This window comes from Eublepharis macularius, chromosome 8, assembly GCF_028583425.1.
Source record: "Eublepharis macularius isolate TG4126 chromosome 8, MPM_Emac_v1.0, whole genome shotgun sequence".
NCBI lineage: Eukaryota > Metazoa > Chordata > Lepidosauria > Squamata > Eublepharidae > Eublepharis > Eublepharis macularius.
The window spans coordinates 91,961,015-91,984,775 of NC_072797.1; the positions used below are offsets into that span (position 1 = coordinate 91,961,015).

Below are 23,761 nucleotides of genomic sequence, written 5' to 3' on the forward strand. Positions count from 1 at the left end.
ACTAGGTGCATGTCTACATCAGCAGACAGTACTCAACAGCTTAGTGTATAGTCTCTATCCCTACCAAGACATCTCTCTCAGCTACATCATATGACACAGCCCTATAATCTGGGTAGAAAACCCTCCTGAATAATTATGTTTTCCATAGTTTGCAGAAAGCTAGGAGAGTGGGAGCTTTCCTGACCTCCTAAGGTAGGCCATTCTGTAAGGTGGGGGGCTACCACAGAGAAAGCACATGTGCTGGCAGCTGTTGATTTTGCCCAACTGTACATTGGTATCTGTAGAAGGTCCTGACCAGATGAACAAAGCTGCCGTGGCGGAACATAGGGTGAGAGGCAGTTGCACAGACGTGAAAGGCCAAGGTGATGAAGGGCTTTGAATGTGATAGTCATGACCTTGAACTGAGCCTGGTAACTGACAGGAAGCCAATAGAGTGACTACAGAATGGGGGTGATACGCATGCTCCATCTAGCTCCTGAGAGTAAGCGAGCTGCAGCGTTCTGCACCAGCTGAAGTCTCTGAGTTGACTTTGAGGGGAGGCCTATGTAGAATACACTACAATAGTCTCAATGTTATTGTGCCATGAATCCCAGTGGCCAAATTGGCCATGTCAAGGTAGGTGGTCATTGTCTGGGCTAATCTGTATAGGGAGTAGGCCTTTTTTGCAGCTGTATTTATTTGCTTTTCTAGCAGCAGATCTGGTTCTAGTATAACTCCTAGGCTCTTAAATTGAGTCAGTCAACTGAACCTCATTCAAGATCAGAAGAACAATGTCCTTCAAGATCTCTGCTCTTCCAACCAAAATCACTTCCATCTCGTCTCAGTTCAATTTCAATTTGTTTGCTTTCCATCAAGAATGGCAGCTGTCAAGCAGTAACTCTCTCTCTCTACTGCATCATCAGGGGATTTGGAGATATAGTGCCCAGGATCCTCTTCTCCTCCTCTGCACCCCCCACCCCAGCTCCCCACTCACACCTGTCTACTCACCCAAGTCCCCCCAAGCACCCTTATACTACAGTTCAACAGTGTTTCCAGACTGAGCCTCAGAGTCCTGAAAAATCTAGAGATTGCCATGAAATATAATTAATACAGCTTTTGTGATTAACTCCCACCCCTGAACTGCTCTTTGGATTTAAAACAGATCTACAGGTATTCTGATTGCTGGGGGGGGGGTCATCAGATTGTTTTCAGTTTTTCCCCCTAGAGTCCTATGGGGCGTACTCTGAAATTCAAGGGACCCAGTAAAGCGCAGCCATGTTTTAGAACACAGAAAGAAAAAAAAGTAGAAAGAAGCCTCATCAAAATTAATCCATTCAGTGCTGAAAACACTATTTGCACTTCTCTGCAGCACAGTAATAACACAATAAAAGACCTTCAAACCCAGCCTTTTTTGTACCCCCCCAAAAAGTTTTTTAGTATTCCAGCAGACAAGTTTCCAAGTGGTTTCTACTACTTTTTTGTTTCTGTGTTGCAACACAGCTGCCCTTTCCCCAGAACCTTGAGGTCACTGAATTGTGCAACCATGGGACTTTTAAAAAATTCTTCTTGAAGTTCATGAAATTTGAAGTGAAATGTCAGGAATAAAGAAAAAACAAATCCTAATCAGGATGGAAAAATCTTCAGATTGTGGGATGAACTGGGTTTAAATGGTTTAAAATCCAGATCAACATACAAAATTCAATTTAGAAGGGCAACTTGTGGCCAGGCACTTTTTAACTACTTAAACGGAGAAAATGGTTTGGTAGACATATATCCCCTTGGCTTTGCTATGTGGAAACCTGTACTGTAGCAGTGCCATGTGCCTTTGAAAACATCATAGAAACTGTTAGTGTCAATAGGTTTTTAACAGCTGCTTCTTTCTGAGTATCTCATTTATTTGTCTTTTCCACATCCCATTATCTATACAAAGATTGGAGGAAGGGCACTAAAAAACCCACCAAACACCTCTACTAGGTCTCAGAAGCTTATATATTATCCCTCTTCTATATTAAATGTTGACTATCAAATGATGGATCTAGTTTAATTCTTCCTTATTCCTACTTCTATATCAATTAGCAGTAATTGTTGCCCCTGCATCCTTCTGTCTCATCTCAAATGTTGGGAGCCAATACAGTTAAAACCACAATCAAAAGTGTTCCTTATCCTCCACTTGTTGCACCTACAAAGTATGTATGAATGTAACAATCAATGAAATATATGAGACCATACAATGCAAGAATGTCAAAGAAATGTTTCACACCAAGACTACTACTATGATGGAATCATTTCATAGCATAGCCATCTTAAAAAGAAAAAATGCATCATCATTTTTGTCTGTTTCATGAGCTATGAGACTGTACAGCTGATGGTCTCACCTTCATTATCGCAGTCTTGCAATGACAGCCACATTTGATCTACCAGACCACCTTGTTTTAATTGAACTGCAACGAGATGCACTGGCATTAATGCAATAGAAAAAGGATGTTGATCAAGCTCAAGACATCTCAAGATCATTTTACACAGGTCATTGTTCATATAAGCACATGCTGCAGTTTAACAGTTCCTCAATTGGGGAGGTCACCAAAGAAACGGAGCAAAATTTTTCTGGCTGAGCTCTCAGATTCAGATTTTTTGGCAAAAGGATGTTGGATTTGTTAATAAAATGTTGAGTTGTAATATACCTTTTGAATCTAAGCGACTCTGTTATGATATTTACAGGAGTCTGTTGCAGGATCGGATGTGGAGTTGAATTTATTTATTGCTGCTAAATGATTGCATCACCATATGATTAGTTCTATTTGGGAGATCATTTTAACAAAACTAACAAATTATCAAAGAGCCCAGATATTCTATTATGCAGATAATTTGTTGAACATTGGGTCATTTTTATTATACTTTGGAATGATAAGAAACAGAATTTATCAATTGATTGTTTTATACCTTTGTGATGTATTTTAAGAAAGAGAAAGAAAGAAAGAAAGAAAGAAAGAAAGAAAGAAAGAAAGAAAGAAAGAAAGAAAGAAAGAAAGAAAGAAAGAAAGAAAGAACCAGAGATACACAGAAAGAACACCCAAGTTGCTTGTTTCTAAGAACCTTAGCAGACAGGCCCCATCCTCCTATTCTGAGGAGCATCTAGCACAGAAAAACTGGAAGGTTTCTGGAGAATTCTTTGATCATGATCCACACACTGGGAGAAAAAGAGTGGGAAATGCAGACAATGAAAATAAACTGTGTGAGGAAAGAAAAGGCATTCTGGCACTTGACCCTCAAAAATGCCTGGGAAGCACCTCCATATTTGCCTCTGAGCAAATATTGTGACAATGGAGGACTTCCACCTGAAAACATATCACATTGTACGCAAGGTGAATGGAGAGGAGTGAAAGAGTTACTGACTTTAGACAACAGCAATAATTTTGAGTTAACTGAATAAAACTACTCCATAGTCTTGTAGGTATATTCTATAAAAATATCATTAACCTGTCTTCCTTTCCCATTTACTGATTGTAGTCAGATCCAAAAAGCTACTTTGGGTATATATGAGGACTTGGACATGCCATGAAACAAATAGCTCTCAAAACTCCCCTCATTTTCAAAAGAGATTTGCTAAGCAACACTATGAGATGCCATTTTTGGAAGTATAAGGTCAAAGCCCCCTTGGAAACACAGTAGTAGCAGCACTGTTCTTTAGATCCAGGTTAGTATTTGCAAGGTTCATCTTCTTTGGTTTTAACTCTGGATTTAGATAGGAAATGCATTTGTACATTTTTAGTTCTACATGAATGCTAACAGAATTCGAAATAGGATTGAAATATTCAGCATTCATTACCTTGCACTTCAGGGGACCCAGAAGTAGGTCAGTAAGTCAGGGTAAAAAATAATGGCTGGAGCATTCTGCTTTTCGTCTCTCCAGCTTCTTTGATGGTGTTAAGCTCAGCATTTGACTATTCATTGCTCAGAAAGAGGAAGCAGAGAAAAAACCAGCCCCCATTTTTTTTAAAGCATGTACAGTATACTAATGACATTGAAATTAAAATAGTTTTAGTAGAAGTAGTATAGAATTAGGTAGGTATTCCTTTTCATATAGAGAGGAAGTTGTGAATGATTTGAAGGTTTCTTTTTTAAAAAAATACCCCCCCCCCCAAAAGTACTTTAGAAGCACATTTTCTAATCTAATTGCAGCTGGGAAAATGTGCAAAATGAAGCACACAGACTTGGATTCAGAATACAGGAAGCAAAGACATTACTAGATTTTACTCAGAGGATAGTTCTCAGTGCCTAGTTTTATTTCCTTCATGATGTCATTAAGGTGGAATTTAGGCAGCATGTTAGAACATGCCATTGTACATTTGGCCACTGTCTGCATTAATGGATAGAATACAGTACGTGAGCTGGTAGTTCACAAACATCAGCCACAGAAACTATATAAAACTCAGTATCAGTCCTGAATCTACACAGCAATATATTGTTCCCCAATTGGGTTGCTACTTGCTAGTTATATACAAAAAAACACAAGACACTGATTGAATGCATGAGAGGGGGGTGGGGTATTTGGAGTGGGCTCACTGTGCTGGGTAAAGTTCAGTGTGACTTGTCCCCCCTGTGCTATTTATGTGATGACCCTGCTCCTGAAGTGGTTATTTGTCTAAGTAGTGAAAATTGATGATACATCAGTGAGCCAAATGGCATTTTAAGAGGGGAACTGCACAGGGGGGAGAGAAAAAACCATCTCCCTCAGTTTGCCATGCCCTTTAAAGGATATGCCCACATTTTAATGGGTACGAACTACTGGATACACAATGTTGAAACACCTTCTCTGGCTGCCTATTTGCTTCTATGCTCAGTTCAGATTTTTTTTAACTTTTATGACCTGGGATCTATGTTAAGGGATTGACTTAGAAAAGTAAAACTCTGTTTAGGATTGCACTGTGAGTCTATGAAATTACTTCAGCCCAATAGCTGTTAGTAGGTGTGCTGTCTCCCCCTTCAACATTTGCTATAAAGACGTGTGCCTCTTTGGTGGTTGCTGCCCTTCTGTGAAATAGTCTTTTGTGAGAGATCTTTTGGTCACCTTTAGGAAAGCACACAATTTTTGTTTGTTTATTTCAGAGGGCTTTTTCAGGTTATTTATTGGCTCTGTCTTCTGGACTTAAATGGTCAGTGTTGTTCTACAGTGCTGATATTGTTTATTGCTGATTATATTATAATTATATAATTTATACTAATTGCTGTGAACAGCTCTGAACCTGTGGAAAGCATGGAATAAACTTTTTTTTAAAATTAAAATTGTAGTCCAAATCTGATTAAAGTCCCATGGGTACTTTTAAAATAAATTTAAAGAGGTGGGATATCCAGTCATAGATCTCCAATATCTCATGCAGCTTGGCCTTTCGTGTACTTGGTTATATATCTGATGATCAGACAGATCATTTGTGCAGTACAGTACTCTAATGTAAATCATATTAACAGCCAATGTAGAGCTTGTAGAAAAATAGAAAACACAATAGAAATAGATTATCTATTACTAGCATTTTATGAACAGCACCAAATCAATATATATTCATGAAACCTACTTAAACCGAAAGTATAACCATACAAGCATGAATAAAATGAAGGATATTTCTCTGACTGACAAGCGCTTATTTGGATCTGTCTTATTTAACAGTCATGATTAATTATAATATTATAGCATAAAGCCAAAGGCAATATGGTCATTCCTAAAAGACTCTGTATTATATCAAATTCTAAATCACTCTAGATTAGGTATGCTTTTGTCATTATTTGAAAGCATTCCCCCTTGCCTAAAGATGTATTCTTCTTGAAACAATTTATTATTCTTCTCAGATATGAGTCAGTCTCCTAAGCACATAAATTGCTAAGCTTTGTATCATACTTGTACCATTGAAAAAACAAACTCACTGTATCTAGTCTTCTATTTTTCAAATTATAAAATTAACAGTGCAATCCTAAAACAGAATTACACCTTTCTAAAACCACTGACTTCAATGGACTTAGAAGAACGTAATTCTGTTTAGGTTTCCATAGAGATCTCCCGCATAATAGAAAATTTCTCGCTTCTATATCATATATAATCAGTACGTATTGTCTGACAGTTTTTACTGAAAGCCTCTACACACTTGCTCATTTGATCTGCACCTAAAAGAATCCTGTCATTTTGAAAATCACAGAGTATAGGTAATTAATATATGGTTCAAGTTAACAAGAATTGTTAATGAACTTTAAATTCAAATAGAGTTCTCCCAGCAACCTGACCAATATCTGCCCTGCCTTTCTATGACATCATGCAGAAGTCATATGTGATACCTGCTCCAGAACAGGATGAGAAGACAGGCCTTGGAGATTGTAGCTGGACAGACCGCCCCCCCCCATCTCATGCAAGAGAGGACTGAGTGGACAGTCTATTTGAAAAACAACAACTTGCTTTTGACCAGGCTCTGATTGACATATTTTAGATCTAGAATACCTCATGCTTCCCCTTTTTTTGAGACAGTGAAAAACACAAAGATTCCATTCCTCCTTTCTGGGGCAGAAGCTGGTTAGATGAACCTCATCTCCAGTAGATGAAGCTATATTGAGTTTTGGAAGGACTACTGATTAGAGAGCTTAGAAGACATTGTCTCTTAGAATACTGGTAAATTCAAATGAATAGTTCATGGACAACAATACAAATATATCATCTGTGAGATGATGGACAGTTGGCAATTTCAGGTTGAATGAGAGAAGGTTACATGGAACTTGGCTTCTTGCCAAGGCAATGAGAAATAGATTAAGGATTCTACTGTCTATGATAATTTCTTCTGGGGAACTCCCAAAGAATTTGTGGCTAGGAAAAAAGTATGCTAGATTTGCCTTAGATTTAGTTCCATACTCTAGCAGTGGATCATCTTGCAATCATACTGGAGGCCAAAGGCCATTTTGAAAGAGACCTTCTGGAGATTGTTCTCAATATCTTCATCAAGTCAGTTCACGTCCAAGGTTACACCAACCTATGTGAAGACAGCTCTGGTGAGAAGTTATGGATGAAATCTTGACGGCATTAGCTGAGGACTCAAAACTTTTGCATAAGGTGGCTTCAGCTGTGTGTGTGTATGTGTGTCTGAGAGAAACCTGCTATGGGGATACCACTTTAAGCATAACTAGGAGCCTCTGGGAGCAATGGTGCATTTTGGATTGAGATGTGGGTATAGAAGGGTTGGAGGCAGGTAATTGTCAGTCCTTGATAGTTTAATGAACCTGGAGGGTTTCCCACAGTCTTGGCCAGAAGCTTGAGAAAATGTGTTCTGTGGCAAAGTCTATTGTGGGCTTATTATAATGCAGTCATCTCCAAAAAGCTTTTCTTCCTTTCTGGCATGCAAAGAAGCCTCTGAATTCTAAAAACAGCAGAACTCAGAAAGCTCAGTGAAGGACCCAGAATTTCTTTAAGAGCCACTCCAATTACTTTCTTTTCTGTAAAAATATTGTCTGAGATGCTGGTCTAGGAGAACTGTTCAGTTCGAGAGAATGGGATGTCTTGCTTATCAAATAAGCACCATAGGTCCTGTTCCTGGATCATTCATGGGTCATCATGAGGCCCTTCTGCTTCCTTGACCTGTTAAGAATCCTGCAACACAGCCTCTCTCTTTAAAAAGGATAACAGGGTAAGATCCACAGCTGTGAGAATGGCTCAGTTACCACGGTAAAACAAAAGTCCAGTGACAACTCCCCACATTTGTGTTTATAAGGGGAAGAAGACTGGTATCAGAGGAACTCCTATCCTACTTTTGCCTCAGGAATAGGAATGAGAACTTTTAAAACTGTACCACCTTATGGGGGACATTGACTGATTCTGTCATGGTGTGTCTATGCAGCCCTTACTGGGTGGGAAGAGTACAAAGCCTGTATCAGGAGCTGCCTATTGCAGCAAGAGGTGGCAATCAGCTGTGCTGGAGAAGCTATCTCTGCAAAGGCAGCCCGAGTGTGAGGACTCTGGTCACCCTGGCTAAGAAAGGGTGGACCAAAAGCAGAGGAGGGAAGGCACAGATTGCCAGATCGAGCCATCTCTAACTCTTTCCACAATACTCACTCGTTCTTTATTTTTGTGGGCCCAAAATGAAAATGCTAAGACTGGCTGAATATGCTTTCCACAGCAAATGCTGGAAGCCATCTCGGGAGTGAAGAGAAAGATCTCTTCTAGTCCGAAAGAGGACATTGATTTCCTAGCTCCAGAAGTCACTGCTAGCAGCCTTTCTCTCCCTCTTGACTGGGTGGGGGCGGGGAGGCAATAATTAGTTCAAATAAGGAGGCATCTACCTGCTAACTGAAATTCAAATACTTCCATATTTTTCTGTACCCACTGTTTACCAAGTAAAATCTATGTACAAGACAATCTTCATGCTCATCATTCCAGAATTAAATGCTTCCTACACGGCCAGTGGTATGGAATTGCACAGGAAAGAGAGAAAGAGGAAAGACCGTGTGTGTACAGACTGAGGGGGGGGGGGGTCCTTAGTGATGACCTTGACAGAGAAGTATTGATCATGATTTGTCTTGTGATTAGAAAGAAGGGAACTGTACACCAACCCTACTGAATTATTAATGAACTCAATGGTATGCTTTAAACTTCACCTCCACGAGCAATGAAGTGAAAGCTTTCCCCAGATTTCACCCAAATATCCACATGCAGATCATTCCTAACTTAACACATTAATTTTTAAAAATTAGTTTCCAAATTGAAAAGTTTATGATAATTTTTCTAAGAAGATAATTATTTCTTGAATATGAAAATTATTTTACATTTGTAAAAGCAACAATGGCTGAATAAAAGAGGTGATGCTTGTCCTATGGATAACATTTCATCATATATACCATTTGTGAATGATTAACAACCTAGTTAACTCAGAGAAATTTGAACAAATTAAGCCTAAGCACATTATATAAATTGCTCTAGTCTCAAGGCAGTTTATACATAAAATTAAAATACAAAATACGATAAAACCCCACATAACCCCTACAGCCTGCTCACTTTGTCAGGAATGGGAACTAAGACAGAAAGCTCCAGTTGATACCAGGTGACCTGCCATAAACAGAGCAACAGCTAGCAGGAGGCAACCCTGAAGACATATCCTTTAGATGTGTGGGTCCTAGGCCATGAAGAGGTTTATAGGTCATAACTAGCACCTTAAATTGCACATGGAAACAAACTGGCATTTTAAAATGGGCAAGTTACATTCCCATCGACAGTAATGGGGCTGCAACATTCTGAACCAGCTGCAGTTCCCCAGTTGTCTTCAAGGACAGCCCAACAAGAACACATTACAGCAATCCAGCCTTGAGGTTTACAAGCACATGGATCAGTGTGGCCAGGTTAGCTGAGGCTAAGAAATGAGAGAAGTGGCAATTTTAAATGCAGGTGACCAAAAGCACTCTTGGTCATCATGACCTGCTTTTCAAACATGGGCTGGGTCCACGCTCTTAACGTCCTCTCAACTGCACTCTATCCACCAAAAGTGGATCCTGTTCCTCTAAAACATCAGGTCTTTCTGACCACTGTTACCTCTAATTATTTGTAAAAATGCTACTGAAAGCAACTGAAGGAATCACAAAATCATAGAGTTGGAAAGGTTTTTACAGACCATTTAGTCCAACCCCCTGCCCAGTTCAGGTACAGCCTGGAGTCTAAAGATTCTGGGAAAGGTGGAAAACCTCTTAGAGGCAAATAAAGCATCCCATAACTACCTTGAGAACATAGTATTTCTCACTGCGTGTTGGCAGGTCCTAGTGCTTAGTGCTTGCTTTTACAGCTTAGTAATACTTTTTATCCTGCTTTGGAACTCAATCTATTATAGACCGGATATGACACAGAAAGATGTTGCTAAAACCTTAGGGTTTCTCCTGGCATAAGTAATCTACTAAATAGCTATTCTGATTCACTATGGCTCCATCAGATGCCAAATTACCACAGGTTATCCACAAATAAGCATTTGAGAGAGAGATTTAATGTAACCTTTGCCCAAGGACAATACTATGCTATTGACAATGGCAAAAATTAGCACACTTGGTATCAAATTCATGCCTTTCCTACAGTAACTTGAAACTATTAGCCAATGCAACAAAATCACTGCTTCCACTGTTAATGAGTCAGAGTCTTTCAGCAACTAGAAGGTGAACTGTATTTGTAACACTAACAGGCTGGGCAGCTAGAAGTGAATACCTTTATTTTAAATGCACACAGAAGAAAAGAATGAGAAAGGTTAAATCAGAATTTAAAAACAGATTTAAAAAAATGTTATAAAAAATGGCAGCCATACTCATTGAAGAAATGTATGTTGTGTAATGGCATACACCACAGAAAGCACCACTGGATCACAGATGTTCAAGAAACAAGAGAGGCAACCAGGATTTTTTTTTTTAATCTTCATTTATACCCCACCTTCTGCCCAATGGGCACCCAAAGTGGATTACATTGCTCTCTCCTCCATTTTATCCTCACAACAACTGTGTGGGGTTGGTTAGTCTGAGATGTGCGGCTGGCCCTCAAAGTCACCCAGCAAGCAGGGACAGTGCCAACTGGGGGAAAGGTGCTGCAATGACAACTAATATACACTGGAAAGGGCGAGATGTTGGATAACCAGTGAAAGGTCAGGCATGGGAAAAGTAGAGAGAGGAACTGGCAGGACAGCATAGGACCAAGCACACTTGGCCAAAATATTTGCTTTGTTAATTCTGCTTTGTTAATTCTTTATTAAGTAGAATTAAGCAGAATAATGCTTTGTTAATTCTGCATTAAGCAACTACAGAAATGTTTTTTTTTTTAAAAAAAAGAGTAAAATGCTTATCAATATGATGAACTGGGGGATATATGGTAAGGCCTGAAAGTGTCCCTAGGGAGTGCAGTGAAACCCAATTTCATATATGATAGCTCTGAAAACTATGATAACAAAGCATTCAACATTAGAATGTGAAGAAATAGGCAGTCTTTTGGTGGATGTTTCTCAATAAGTAATCTAAATAATTCCATTTAGAATAAGGTCGTTCATTTTCATGAACTACCACTTCTCAGGCCATACATAGGTGAAGAAATTATTTTTGCTGTAATATGGACACTGTAATGATGGAGACAAAGGGGAGATGAAAGAGATTGATTCCACTTGAACAGAGCATTCATAATGTTCATCTAGTGTTTTATTGGACCCAGTTTTTGGTAAGCTGCCTGCTCCCTTATTCTCATGAGGCTCTTTGATGCACCAGTTGCTAGAAGGGATGTCTGTCAACTGACTCTAATGCAGGATTTGGAATTTATATACTAAATGAAGGGAGCTGCTAATGCATTCATTGGCACAGCACTAACCCAAGAGGATATCATTCCTGATGTGGAGTCCTGAAGGGACCTTAACTTCTGTATATGCATGCTACTTTGGGCATATACTTGCTTCTCTGCCTTCTCTGCCTCTCTCTTTTTAGGACAATCCCTGTTCTTGAAATCAGGTGAACAAGAACGAACAAAGCATTAGGACATCATGCAATACCTTCCATTACATCATGCAATGAGAGTAAGCCAAACAGCATAATATTGAAGTAACTCATTCTTAGGTTACAGAACAAAGTGCTCCAAAATCTCTGTCCAACTTTCCAAGAATTCTCAAACCACATGAAAGAACTAGTGAAAAGTCTCGTGAGTATAGTACCACAAAAATTCTCTCCAGCAACTCTGATCCATTGTTCCATGTAAGGACACTTGAAGTTCCTGAATGCAAATATTTTCCCATTCACTCAATGTCCAGAGAAGCTTCATTTGCAGAATCACATGAGTTTGCATAATATCATCCACAGTGATATGAATGTGGAAGTCCTCACATACGTTAAAAACATGCATAACATGCATGCACACTGGGACTCTGACCTGCACACACTTCAAGAGTAGCATTAGGGTGTCTGAGCAAGTATAACTAAGAGCCAAACTAAACATGATAGCAAACCCATGTAGTGACACGGAACCCATAGTGGCCACAAGTTCATTGTCACATTTAGCGTGCCCCTAAGCATATATGAACTTAAATGATAATTTGTTCTGATTATGTAATTTACTGAGGTACAAACGAATTTTGCTCCTAACACCAGAAAGATTATCTAGACTTCTATTTGTCTGAGCTGACATTCCTATGTATTCTCCCCTTCTTGCCACCTTCACAAAATATTGGTAATAATGGGGGAAGAAGAAGGAAAACAGCAAATTGCTTACCTGTAACTGGTATTCTTTGAGTGGTCATCTGTGCAGTCACACTCATGGAAATCAAGCATCAAAGATTCAATTCAAGAGAAGCTTCTAGAGCTAAGCTAAAAAGAAGTTTTTGGTACTAGCCCTGCCCTCTAAGTGCACAAGATAGCAACAAGCATGCTCAAAGAAGGTGGAACTGAGCTTTCTGCTCGGTTCTTCTTCCCTAGACACAGCATGTAGAAGCACCTGTTGCAGGGGTGGGTTGTGTGACTCAAAGGACTTCAGTTATAGGTAAGCCGGCATCACACTGATGAGATAAATGTAGCAACCTGACATACCTGAAGGCAGAAACAGGCAAGTCTCACTGGAACAATTTTTTCAACACAGCTCAACTGAAACCTGCATCCTTTGAGTCTTGAACATCCAGTGCATAGCAATGTACAAAGGCTGTAACCAGGTTGTGGCTTTGCAGACATCTGAGAAAGAATGCCTTGTACAGAAGCCACAGAACTTGCCATCATCCTAGAAGAATGACATGTAGGAAGTTCCAGCAACAGCTGTTTTGCCAATTGGTAACAGTGCGAGATACAAGAAGATATCCACATGCTTATCATTGAGTGGAGACCTTGAGAATGTTTTTCTTGTCACTGTGGTATGAAGAGATGAGAGTTCTCATGAAAGGATGACAGTCTGTTTAGGAAGAAGGCTAGGGGCCAACACACATATGGACTCTTGCTCCTTTGGAAAAAAGGATTTTTGAATACCAGCATTACTATAAATTGATTGGGATAGAAGGAGCTAAGCACCTTGAGAGAAAGGTGGGATTGGGATGCAAAGTTACCTTCTTGAGTGAAACTGGAGATATGGAGGATCAGCCCAAAGGACACGCAGTTCATTTGCATGATGAAGAGACGTGATAACTAGGAGAAAAACTGTTTTCAGCTACAATAAATGAAGGTTACAGGGAGCCAATGGCCAAAATGGATATTTAATCAACCAAGTCAAAACTAATTGAAGATTCCATAATGGAGGGGCCTTCAGAACTGAACTAAAGCCTCATTAAACCTTTGCAAAACCGATCAGTGACGGGTTGAGAGAAGACAGAAGAACCTGTAAGAGTAGGAGGGTGTACAGAAATTGCTGCCAAATGTACACACAGGGAGGAGGTAGCTAGTCTCTCAGCTCACAAGGTAGTAGTCCAGGATGGTCCAAGACTGAGTGGATTGGCGGATCTGTACGAGCAGAAGCACTTCTACTTGGTGGTGTAGCAGTGTCTCCTGAAAGGTTTCTAGAGTTCAGCAAGACACGATATAGGGATGCTGTCCTGCACTCTGCAGGCTTGGCTAGCTAGACTTGGAAGCACAGACTGAAGCCTGGAGCTGAAGGCAGGGCACTTAAAGCACAGAGCTTGTGTCTAGTGTGCCTACTCTGACCAAGGGCTCTCAGGACTGAGATTGACTGTAGTAGGATTGGTTTTGTTCCTTAGGAGAAGAGTTATAGTAAAAGTATTCCTTAGAGTCTTCCCTTGGAGGGTGCCAACATGTGGGTGATGATGCAGCATGAACCAAAGTGTCTTCTACCTAGCCCTCAGACTAACTAGTTGACATACTGTACTGTGGGAGAATGTAGTATGACAGGAGGTGTATGAGTTGAGAGGACAGCTGAAATAAGCACAGTGGAAGTGTACTTAAGTGGGGCTGCTGATTCCCATTAGCGTTATGCACAGAGACCATAAAGAAAAATGCTTGTTTTCTGAATCTATATATTTTGGTACCTCAAGAAAAAGCAATGCAGAGGAGAACCTTTTCAACCATAGAAGTGTCAAGGAGAAATAGATAAGACCAGAGAATTTACAATGCCATTACTATGAAATCCAGTGTTTTGGGGAAAACAGTACTGGCTCATTGTACTAAATTACACCTGCAAATGAATGCAAACTACATGTAATACTCGGTTAAGTGTAATTTGAACCTAATGTTTTTCTCTTTTTACAAAATGGAGATGTGCAGAGTGCCCATGCCAGGGGGTATTAATACTTTTCCATGATCCAAATGAGGTCTGTCCAGGGTGGCATCTATTTTTTAACCTCTGGAATAAAATGGAAATTTTTATTTGATTACTCAAAATAATAATAACAACATTCAATTTACATACCGCCCTTCAGGACACCTTAACATCCACTCAGAGCGGTTTACAAAGTATGTTGTTATTATTCCCACAACAACCACCCTGTGAAGTGGGTGGGGTTGAGAGAGCTCTAGAAGAGCTGTGACTGACCCAAGGTCACCCAGCTGGCCTCAAGTGGAGGAGTGAGGAATCAAACCCAGTTTTCCTGATTAGAGTCGCAGCACTCTTAACCACTACACCAAACTGGCTCATGAGATTGCATGTATGGAACCGGGCCTTGATAATTATGCTTGGCCTTGGCAATGGATGCTGCAATTTACAAAGGAAGAGTACATGGGAGGTAAGGACTTCTCTCTTGTGGTTTTTCTATTGGACTCATTCCTTTCAAATGGCTTTTTGTTCTTATGTTTTCCCCTTAGGAACAAAAAGCCACTTGAAAGGAATGACTTCCCTCCTTCATTTAGGAAGGCAGGAACAGCTTAGGGAGCAAGTGATTTTAAGAGATCTACCAGAGTAAAAGGAGTTAGGAAGCCCTTTTTGTGTAGTTTTCTCTTGGGCTGAAGGCCCCACAACTACATTTTTAAATATGAAAAACTTTGGAGACATAATGATTGAGCATCATGTGTAGTTTGGCCATTAGTATTTTTTTTTCAAATGCCAAGTTATTTTTTCAGATGGAATAACAAACCATGATATAAAACTCTCTTTTTTCAAAATATTTTATATACTTTGCATCCATAAGAATGTTGCAGAAGGATGAAAACCTATAGACTTTTTATTTTTAAAACAATATAAGTACACAATACTCCTCAAAAAGTAAATTAAAATAAAGCAATACGTTTTTGGCTGAAGCTCTTTGGTTGCAAAATAACATACACAAAAATAACACTCATTCTCTACTACAAACACTAGTAAAATCACCTGATGGAAGCTTGCCAGAGTCATCTACTGAAACATGGGTCTAAAATTCCAACTAAGTTCCTCAGAAGATGCATTTCTAATCTCTTCAATGGAAGAATCAGCAAATAGTAGTGAAAATACTGTGCCAGAAGACACCTGGCGGTAATCTGGTTATCAAGGAACAGGAAAGTAGGTAAACTCCGCAAGCTAGAGTCTGGTGTCCACTCTCCACTGTGATGGGCACATTGAGCTTCCATGTTTGCATTTCCTTTTTAGTTAACTTGACAGAATACTTCTGCATATGTGGGGGAGGAAGCAAGGAAGACCCTGCTAGCTGGAAAGCAGCAGCTGAATAAGATCTCGCTGAGTTTGTTCACTTCTACTCACGGGTATTTAATTCCAGGAAATTTCCAGGGATGCCAGTGGAAGGGCTCTTAACCTGAATATTATAACTTAGATCTGAGTGGAACATCTGGCAGAAGGAAAGGGGAAGGACTTGATCTTTACTCCGAAGCTTCCCCCCTCCTGTTTCTGTTGGGTTTTTTTTGTATTTTAAGATATTTTGTGTCCTCGTGGAAGAGAAAAGCAGGATATATAGGGCTAGATCAAACCAGCTTTTCTATTGCTAAAAATGGTAGGAAGGGACCCTTTAGCCACCCAACAGACACATACCCATATGTATAAATAAAAATGCAAAAGTAGAGAGCCAAAGCTCAAGGAGGCACACAAAAAGGTTACAATCAAACAACTGTTACCATTGACCAGTTTTATGTCTCAGTGTAATAACCAGAACAGTCCAGTTGCTGCCTATGCTGAGAGTGGGGAGGGAGTGCTGCGCCGCCCCCACCAACCCTGAGATGGAAAAGACCGGTCCGAATGACCTGACAGACACCGATGTTGGGGTAAAACAGGCCACAACTTTATTAACATAACAAAGGAGCATTGGCGCCGCATGAGGGTCAGATCCCAGATAGAATCGGCTGGCCCGCCTGCCAGCCGAAGAACCCAAGGAGTGGCCTTATCGGGGAGTCACCTGGGTGTACACCCCTGAGTGGCCTCCCCAGCCACCTGGGAGTGAGTTTTCCTAGCTGCCCCCCGAGCTGGGCATGCTCCTCCGAACTCACCCCCAAGATTCCTTATGGGAATCCCCTAAGGGGGGGGCCTGGGCGCGCAGGCCCTGGCCCCCCCAAACGAGATCTGACCCGATGCCAACCGCCTACAAAGTTGTGACGAAGAAGAGTTATAAGAACAGGGAGCGGTGGGTGGGTGCAAGAACTCCGCCGACGACTGAGCGAGGCGGGGCCGGCCGCAGGCTTTTATGCCGTGGGGCCGGACCAGAGGGAGAACCGCAGCCGCGGTTCCCCCTCGGCCACACCCCGGGCGCCCGTGATTGGGCGGCCGGGGTTTGAATCTATTGGTCGGCCTCGCCCCGGGACACCCGGGCGAGCCCAGCAGCATGGCGGCCGCAACGCTTCCCCCCCCCGCAGCGCCGGCACCAACCAGGCCCCAGGTAAGTCTGAGGCCATCGCTTGCTGCCTATGCCCGTGATTGGGCGGCCGGGGTTTGAATCCATTGGCCGGCCTCGCCCCGGGACACCCGGGCGAGCCCAGCAGCATGGCGGCCGCAACGCTTCCCCCCCCCCCCCCCGCAGTGCCGGCACCAACCAGGCCCCAGGTAAGTCTGAGGCCATCGCTTCAATAACAAAGTCCCATACACCAAGCTATCATATATTTTTTCTATTCCTTTGGTATCCAAGGTGCCTGTAGTGGAGCACACACAATTCTTTCAATCGATAGTTAATGGAAGCCGCTTGTTCTCCTGCAGGGGAAGAGCAGAGGCGGCATTTCCACCCTGATGGCTACGAGCTTCGCCGGCCCCGTCTCCTTAAGCTCGTTTCGAGAACAGTCTTCTTCCGGCCAATAATTAGTTCTTTCCAATAAACAGTATTCCAACTTCCGTCTCCAGTGTAGTCAATATCAATGGGGTTAATGCCAATAACCAGAACCAGACTGTTCTGGTTATTACACTGAGACATAAAACTGGTCAATTGTAACAGTTGTTTGATTGTAACCTTTTTGTGTGCCTCCTTGAGCTTTGGCTCTCTGCTTTAGGAGGTTTCTCCCTTGGTTTTTGTTCTAGATAAAAATGCAAACAAGTGACTATATGGTAAGATGAGGCAGTATTAACTAAGAGGACATATATGAGAAACATGTAAGGAATCTAGGAACAGGTAAGCCCCACTTTCCTTTACTATTGCTTTCCTCTTTATTTTATTTACTTAAAATATTTATATGCCAACTTTCTACCGAAACAAGGTCCCCAAGGTGATGACTCTCTTCTCCTCTTGATCGCTGTCTCTGCCTCCCCATCCTAGAGTTGTGCATTCTGATATTCCTGAGCTGAAATTAAACCCAAAATAAGCTCAAGGACATTCAAAATGACCCAAAACATTCCTGAAACTGGGAGAGTAAGAAGTTTAAAGGGCCATTATTTTGAATGAGCAGTAGATGCCCCCACAGTCTGGAGGACAGGTCTAATGCCTCTGCAAAATAATGGGTCTCCAGGGACGACGTCTACCACTCTCCAGAGACCAGGTCTACCACCCATTATTTTCAGCATCCCTCAGCTGTTTGCTGTGCATCAGCCCTTTAAATTTTAGAGGCCATTAGTTTCAAATGGGAGTAGACCTGGCCTTTAAAGTTCAAAGTCGTTTGAAAATAATGGCCCTTGTGGCATAGATCAGCTGAGGGCCAGGGTGCAAATCTTCTCTGTCCCTCCCTTCCTACTACTACTGCCGTCTCTGCTTTGGGGGACGGGGCACAAAAATTTTATTTTAATTCAGGTCGTTTTTTTACGGCATGATTTTAAAGTGCTAAAATTTATAAGCTGGAAAACTGTGCCCAAAACTGACTCCAGAACAGCAATAACACTCAAAATTTCAGCATAACAAAAATCATACCATTTTAACAAACCTGACCTGGAATTAAAGCAAAATTTTTGAACTGCACACCCCTACCCCCATCATATCATAGGGAAGCAAGTTTTATAGGATAACAACTCTTAAAAATTGAATGGATTTAATCAAAAGTAACAATTCAGGATACCAGCAAGTGAGAGGCAGGGTGTTGAATAATTTAACTAGGCAAAAATTAAGATTCTCAGAGAACAAACAATATACAGGAATTCTGCATGTATAGTTCTGATATCTAAGTAATATACACTGTGTTTTACTGTGGATCATTACTAGCTCTATTGAAGGAACTAACATTTATTATGGCATAGGTTCCAAGGACTAGAGCCTGTTTCATCAGATGCATTAGAGTGGCCCTAACTGGAATATTCTACACACCTAGGGAGGGGTAGGAGAGAGAAACAGTGGGGCTAAAAGGTACCAGTGAAATCTTTATGCAAAGGGCATATGTATATAAGATAAGCTCAAAGACCATTCAAACCAATTATACGTGACAATAACACATTTCTTCTAAACTTGCTAAACAAATTTAACATTAGTATGGGAGGAAACCACTATTACGAATAAAGCCTAAACAGATATAATCAAGCTTCCTGATAAATTCAGGATTCTCTTTGAAGTTCTTTTGCTGAATAATGGTGACTTGCAGGCCAGTAGGTGACTGTCCTAGAGGACAGAAGGGTGCTCTCACTGGCTTCTGGATCTTGCCATGTTTAGATGCAAGCTAAAGTCATCAAAACATATCACTGATAGCCCTTGTGCACAGAGTTTCCAATACAGCTAGCAGACCTGTCCTAAAGGAAACAAACCAGCCCTTAATCCAAAACAGCAACTTGTCAACTGTAACAGCCAGGCTATGTAATAGGGACACCAATCAGGAACTAAAGCCCTGTAAGAAACCAAAGTATCAACTCTGTCCCTATATCCACTCAGATCTCACTACTGCACACCTAATGATGTCAGCAATACCGTAAGGGGCTCATTCATACGCTCATCTTCCAATGCAGTGTATGACATCAAATTCCAACAATGCCCTTCTGCTGTCTAAGGAGGACACAGTCAGTCTCCATACAAAACAATAACTAGACACAAATCTGACATAAATGAGAACGTTTTAGGATCTAGTACAAAAACAATTCATTAACTCACTATATTCTGCTGCTGACTAGAAAGTCACAATTATTCAACAAAAGAACTTCAAGGGAAGACTGCAATGCGAAACTTCTGAATTAGAATGTATCAGGAAGCCTGATACTACCATTTAGGCCAGAACCACAAGAACGGTTTCCTCTCAAATTACAGATGTTAAATGTTAGAATCTTTTCTGTATGTCCACACTCACACGTATATGTCAAATGAGCACACTCTGTGTAAACTTGATGAAGAGAACTGTGCTCCACAAAAGCAACTGGACTTTTGACAGTGAGAAGAATGTGATGGAAAGAAATGATGGATTTGAACCAGCTGGAAATTCTAGCAACATGGTGAGGCTTTTGGCATGTTTCCTTAAGGATTGTATTAAGAGTCTGATGAAGTGTGGACTTCAGCATTGGGGAGAGGGGATGTGAAGGAAAATCTGCTGACTCTCCATGGATGGATCAAATAGAGGTATTGGTTCAGGCTTCTAAGTTTCCACAGGCCCAGTTCTAGCTTAACATCCTGGGAGCAGAATGTCTGGCTCAGCTAATTAACTGCACCTGTAAGCTGTTGCCGAGAGAGGGGGCCCTTAAGAAACAAGGGAGTCTTATCTCAGTTCCCGCCTAGGAACGCTGATTGACAGCACCTCTGATTGGCTAGGAATCTGAGAGGGGGAGGTTGGCTCCTCTCAGCCCTCAGATTGCTCCAGGCTACTTTTCCATCGGCATGAGGGAGATTTTTGCTCTATGCCATGCCTGACGACCAGACCTGCCTGGTATAGTTTAAGGAGTATGTTAGTGAGTATAAGCCTCAAGTTTTCCTCAGAGAAATGCTAAGTTAGCCAGCTTTATGTTTTAGTTAGTCAGCTATAGTTACAATAGACAAGCTTTTATTGTTTTAAATGCCCTTTGCTTGTGCCTTAGTAGAGTGGTTCCTGCTACTTGCATACATTCTTCTGAAGTAATAAACACCTTTTATGTAAGCCTTGTGTCTGTGAGTGTCTGACCAAGTGTGTGCAGAGTCCCCCAGGTTGGAAAAGAACCCGGAGACCGGTGAGTCTCAACAGGAGGGGTAAGGGCTATTCTTCCAGGAGGCCTGCTAGGGGTTTGAGTGGCTGTAAGCAGCACTTGAAATGGCAGGCGGGAGGTAGCCCCTTGGACCCCTATCCCTGGATATATATCTACTTCCTGTAGATTGTGGCTATCTTCACTACTGAATCCTAAGCTGTTTATGACTCATTAAAGCCACCACTTCCATTGCGTAAAGTATTAAAGTGCCAGTGATGAATACATCAGAATCTCCTAGTCATATACTGGAGAATTTGAGATTGGATTATAATAATGCTTACAGCTAGACAGCAGTTATTCTTTTATCTGTGGTCTGGTGTACACATAATGCTCCGTGCTATCGTCCTGTTCATGGTTAGGAGATCATAAACATGCCAAATACTAGCAGATTCTTCCTCCTCTCCTTGTAGAAGTGAATTCTCCTTTCTTTTTCCGGTGTTAACCATGGTTTTCCTAACCATGATTATCTTGTATCACATTCTGCACATCATTTTTAATCATGAATGGAAAACGAGGTGTGTAGTTGATCATGGATATAAATGTGTATTATAGTTAGCTCTGAAAAGGAAAGGGAGAGGGGAATTTGCATGCAAGAGAGGGTAGTGACGAAAGCACGAGAGCTTAGAGTGGACCTGATCTCCTAACCGTAATTAAAATAACGGGCAGTGTTCAATCTGTCCTGATCCTTTTCTAGTTTTGTTACATAGGATGGATACTCAAAATTTTGTCAATATATATTAAGAAAGGTATTGGATATATCATTCCTATCTACCTGTTGTACTTCTATTTTGTCATGAAAAGAGGCTGAGCTCTATTTTGCTAAGCTTCCTCTTTACAGAACTGCACAAAATCTGTTTCTCATCTACCCATGATTCTATTGAGGAAGATGATAGTTGGTTGTTGTGGATTTTCCGGGCTGTATAGCTGTGGTCTTGGCATTGTAGTTCCTGACGTTTCGCCAGTAGCTGTGACTGGCATCTTCAGAGGTGTAGCACCAAAAGACAGTGTGGAAAAGATGTTGACAGGTAATTTATATCTACTCAGGAAGGTGGGGTTGGGCTGAGTCATCCTGTAATAGTTTCCCAGGGTGTGGAATGCTCATGGAGGGAGGCTTCACTGTATCCTGAGGAGGTTCTTTTGCATATGGATTGGTGCTTGATATGCTAATCTTCTCTGCAGGGCTATTGTCGGGTATAGAGTATTTTGTTAGCCTGGTGTTTTTCAGGACTGGAAACCATGCTCTATTCATTCTTAAAGTCTCTTCTTTCCTGTTGAAATTGTGCTTATGCTTATGAATTTCAATGGCTTCCCTGTGCAATCTGACAAAGTAGTTGTAAGTGTTGTCCAGTATTTTAGTGTCCTGGAATAGGATACTGTGTCCTGTTTGAGTTAGGCTATGTTCAGCCACTGCTGATTTTTCCTGATGGCCAAGTCTGCAGTGTCTTTCGTGTTCTTTTATTCTTGTCTAGATGCTACGTTGTGTGGTCCCTATGTAAACTTGTCCACAGCTGCAGGGTATGCGGTATACTCCTGCAGAGGTGAGGGGGAAAAACAGTCTCCCACAGGAAAAGTATTTTTGCCATATATCAAAGGAATCACTGATCAGATGGGAAAGCTTATGAAAAAGCACAACCTTCAAGCAGTATTCAGACCCACCAGAAAAATACAACAGATGCTACAATCAGCAAAAGACAGTAGAGACCCCCTCACCTCAGGAACTACTATGCCAAGACCACGGCTATACAGCCCAGAAAATCAACAACAACCATCGTTCTCTGGCCATGAAAGCCTTCGACAATACAAGATGATAGTTATCAGTGCATGGTGTAAATAACAAAGAAGTGGGAGAGAGGTGGAAGAGATTGCTCTCACATTTTAAAACCCTACATGGTTTGTCTTATTAAACATTATATATAACTGCTTAAGCTAGCTTATACCCTGAAAATCTTGTTGGGTCTCTAAGATGCCACTGGTCTCAAATCCTGCTACCTATGCTAGACGTTGAAGAAAGTAGCATTAACCTTTAGCACTGAGAGTAAAAATAACCCAGAAATAAGTTTTCTCAAAGTAGCTGCCATATTTGCTTTTTTTTAAAGATTGTGGCCTGAACTATTTGTTTTTTTCCTTTTTAAAAAAGATGCTAGGCCCCAGCCCCACAGCTGAAGGGAAAGCAAATCAGGTTGGGCTAATACATACACAGAATATATCCCGTCAGGCCAGAAAAACACACCACTTTTTATAAAACCACAGTCTAAAGTTTAGACCTTAAAAGGAAAGCTTACTTTAATAAGACTGTGGTAATTAATGGAATACTGGTAAGCAAAGCAAAGCACTTCATCTCATTCATCAGCTGATCTCATTTTTCTAGAAACCTTATTTAGCACAAGGAATCCAAATCTCAGGAAATATGAATTAACTTAAAACAGTACATAAGACAAGCAGAAAATTACTAGGCCTACCTAGTTAACTGCCAGAAAGAAAGAATTTCACTTTCAAGTAATTGTAATGGGAAACTACAGTCAAGACAGGAGTTGGAAATTTTAGAAACCACAGTTTGTAGTTCAAATAAAACCTTGGAATTGTTCATATTCCCGTATTTTATAATATAATGGGAAGAAAAAAACCACTCAGCATCAGATGCACAGATTTTAAAGTGAGATGTCTGGGTAGACAATTACTCAACTCAATCAGCTCAGGAATGTGCCCATCTCCAGATAAAGCACAAATTGCATAAAACTGATTTGAATCACAAGTAACCAAACTGAACTGAAAAGCCTAAGTTTTGTATCATTCTAGCTAAATTCTCCTCACTTGTTGTTTTAATGAAGCTATTCACAAAGATTTTCCTGAAGAAAGTACACTCAAGCAGACAGATCTTAGTTTATAGTGCTGTATTATTATGCTTTAGTGCTAAATAAAAGGCAAGCTGTGTTGGCAACGACTCACCTTTTATCCTGGTGCAGGCGCAAAGAGGGGCCTGCGGGTGCACCTGCGCTGGCCTCTGAGGGGCCATGGAGGCGGCAGGGAGGCCTGGCACCATGGCACAGCCCTCCTAAGTTCTTGCAGCAGCTGCAGAAGTGGTGGAAAGGCCCGGTATGGTGGCATGGCAGCCCTCCCAAGGCTCCGCAGCTAGAGCCTCTTGTATATATTTCATACAACAGGCTCTGCTGCTAGTTCCAACATAAATGAAGCAGAGGAGGAAATTACACATTAAAATGTCCCAATTACGTAAAGTACCCTCCACATTTTTGACTTTGATAGCAGCAAATTTAGGTACTAGGGTGTCAGAAACAAATTTCGTCAGTTCAGAATTCCCAGTCTATGAGCCAAGCCTAAAAGTTATCTTGCCTATTTAATAACAAGCTCAGC

The 23,761-nt window shown here is 41.0% G+C and overlaps 1 protein-coding gene across 1 annotated transcript in view; it reads right to left on the reverse strand.

The window, feature by feature from the left end:
• NTRK2 (neurotrophic receptor tyrosine kinase 2) overlaps positions 1-23,761 on the reverse strand; it is a 236,432-nt gene that overhangs the window by 127,473 nt on the left and 85,198 nt on the right. Inside the window, exon 13 of the mRNA XM_054987587.1 lies at positions 2,355-2,420. Within this exon, the coding sequence (XP_054843562.1) occupies positions 2,355-2,420 (66 nt within the window). The remainder of the gene's footprint in view (positions 1-2,354; positions 2,421-23,761) is intronic.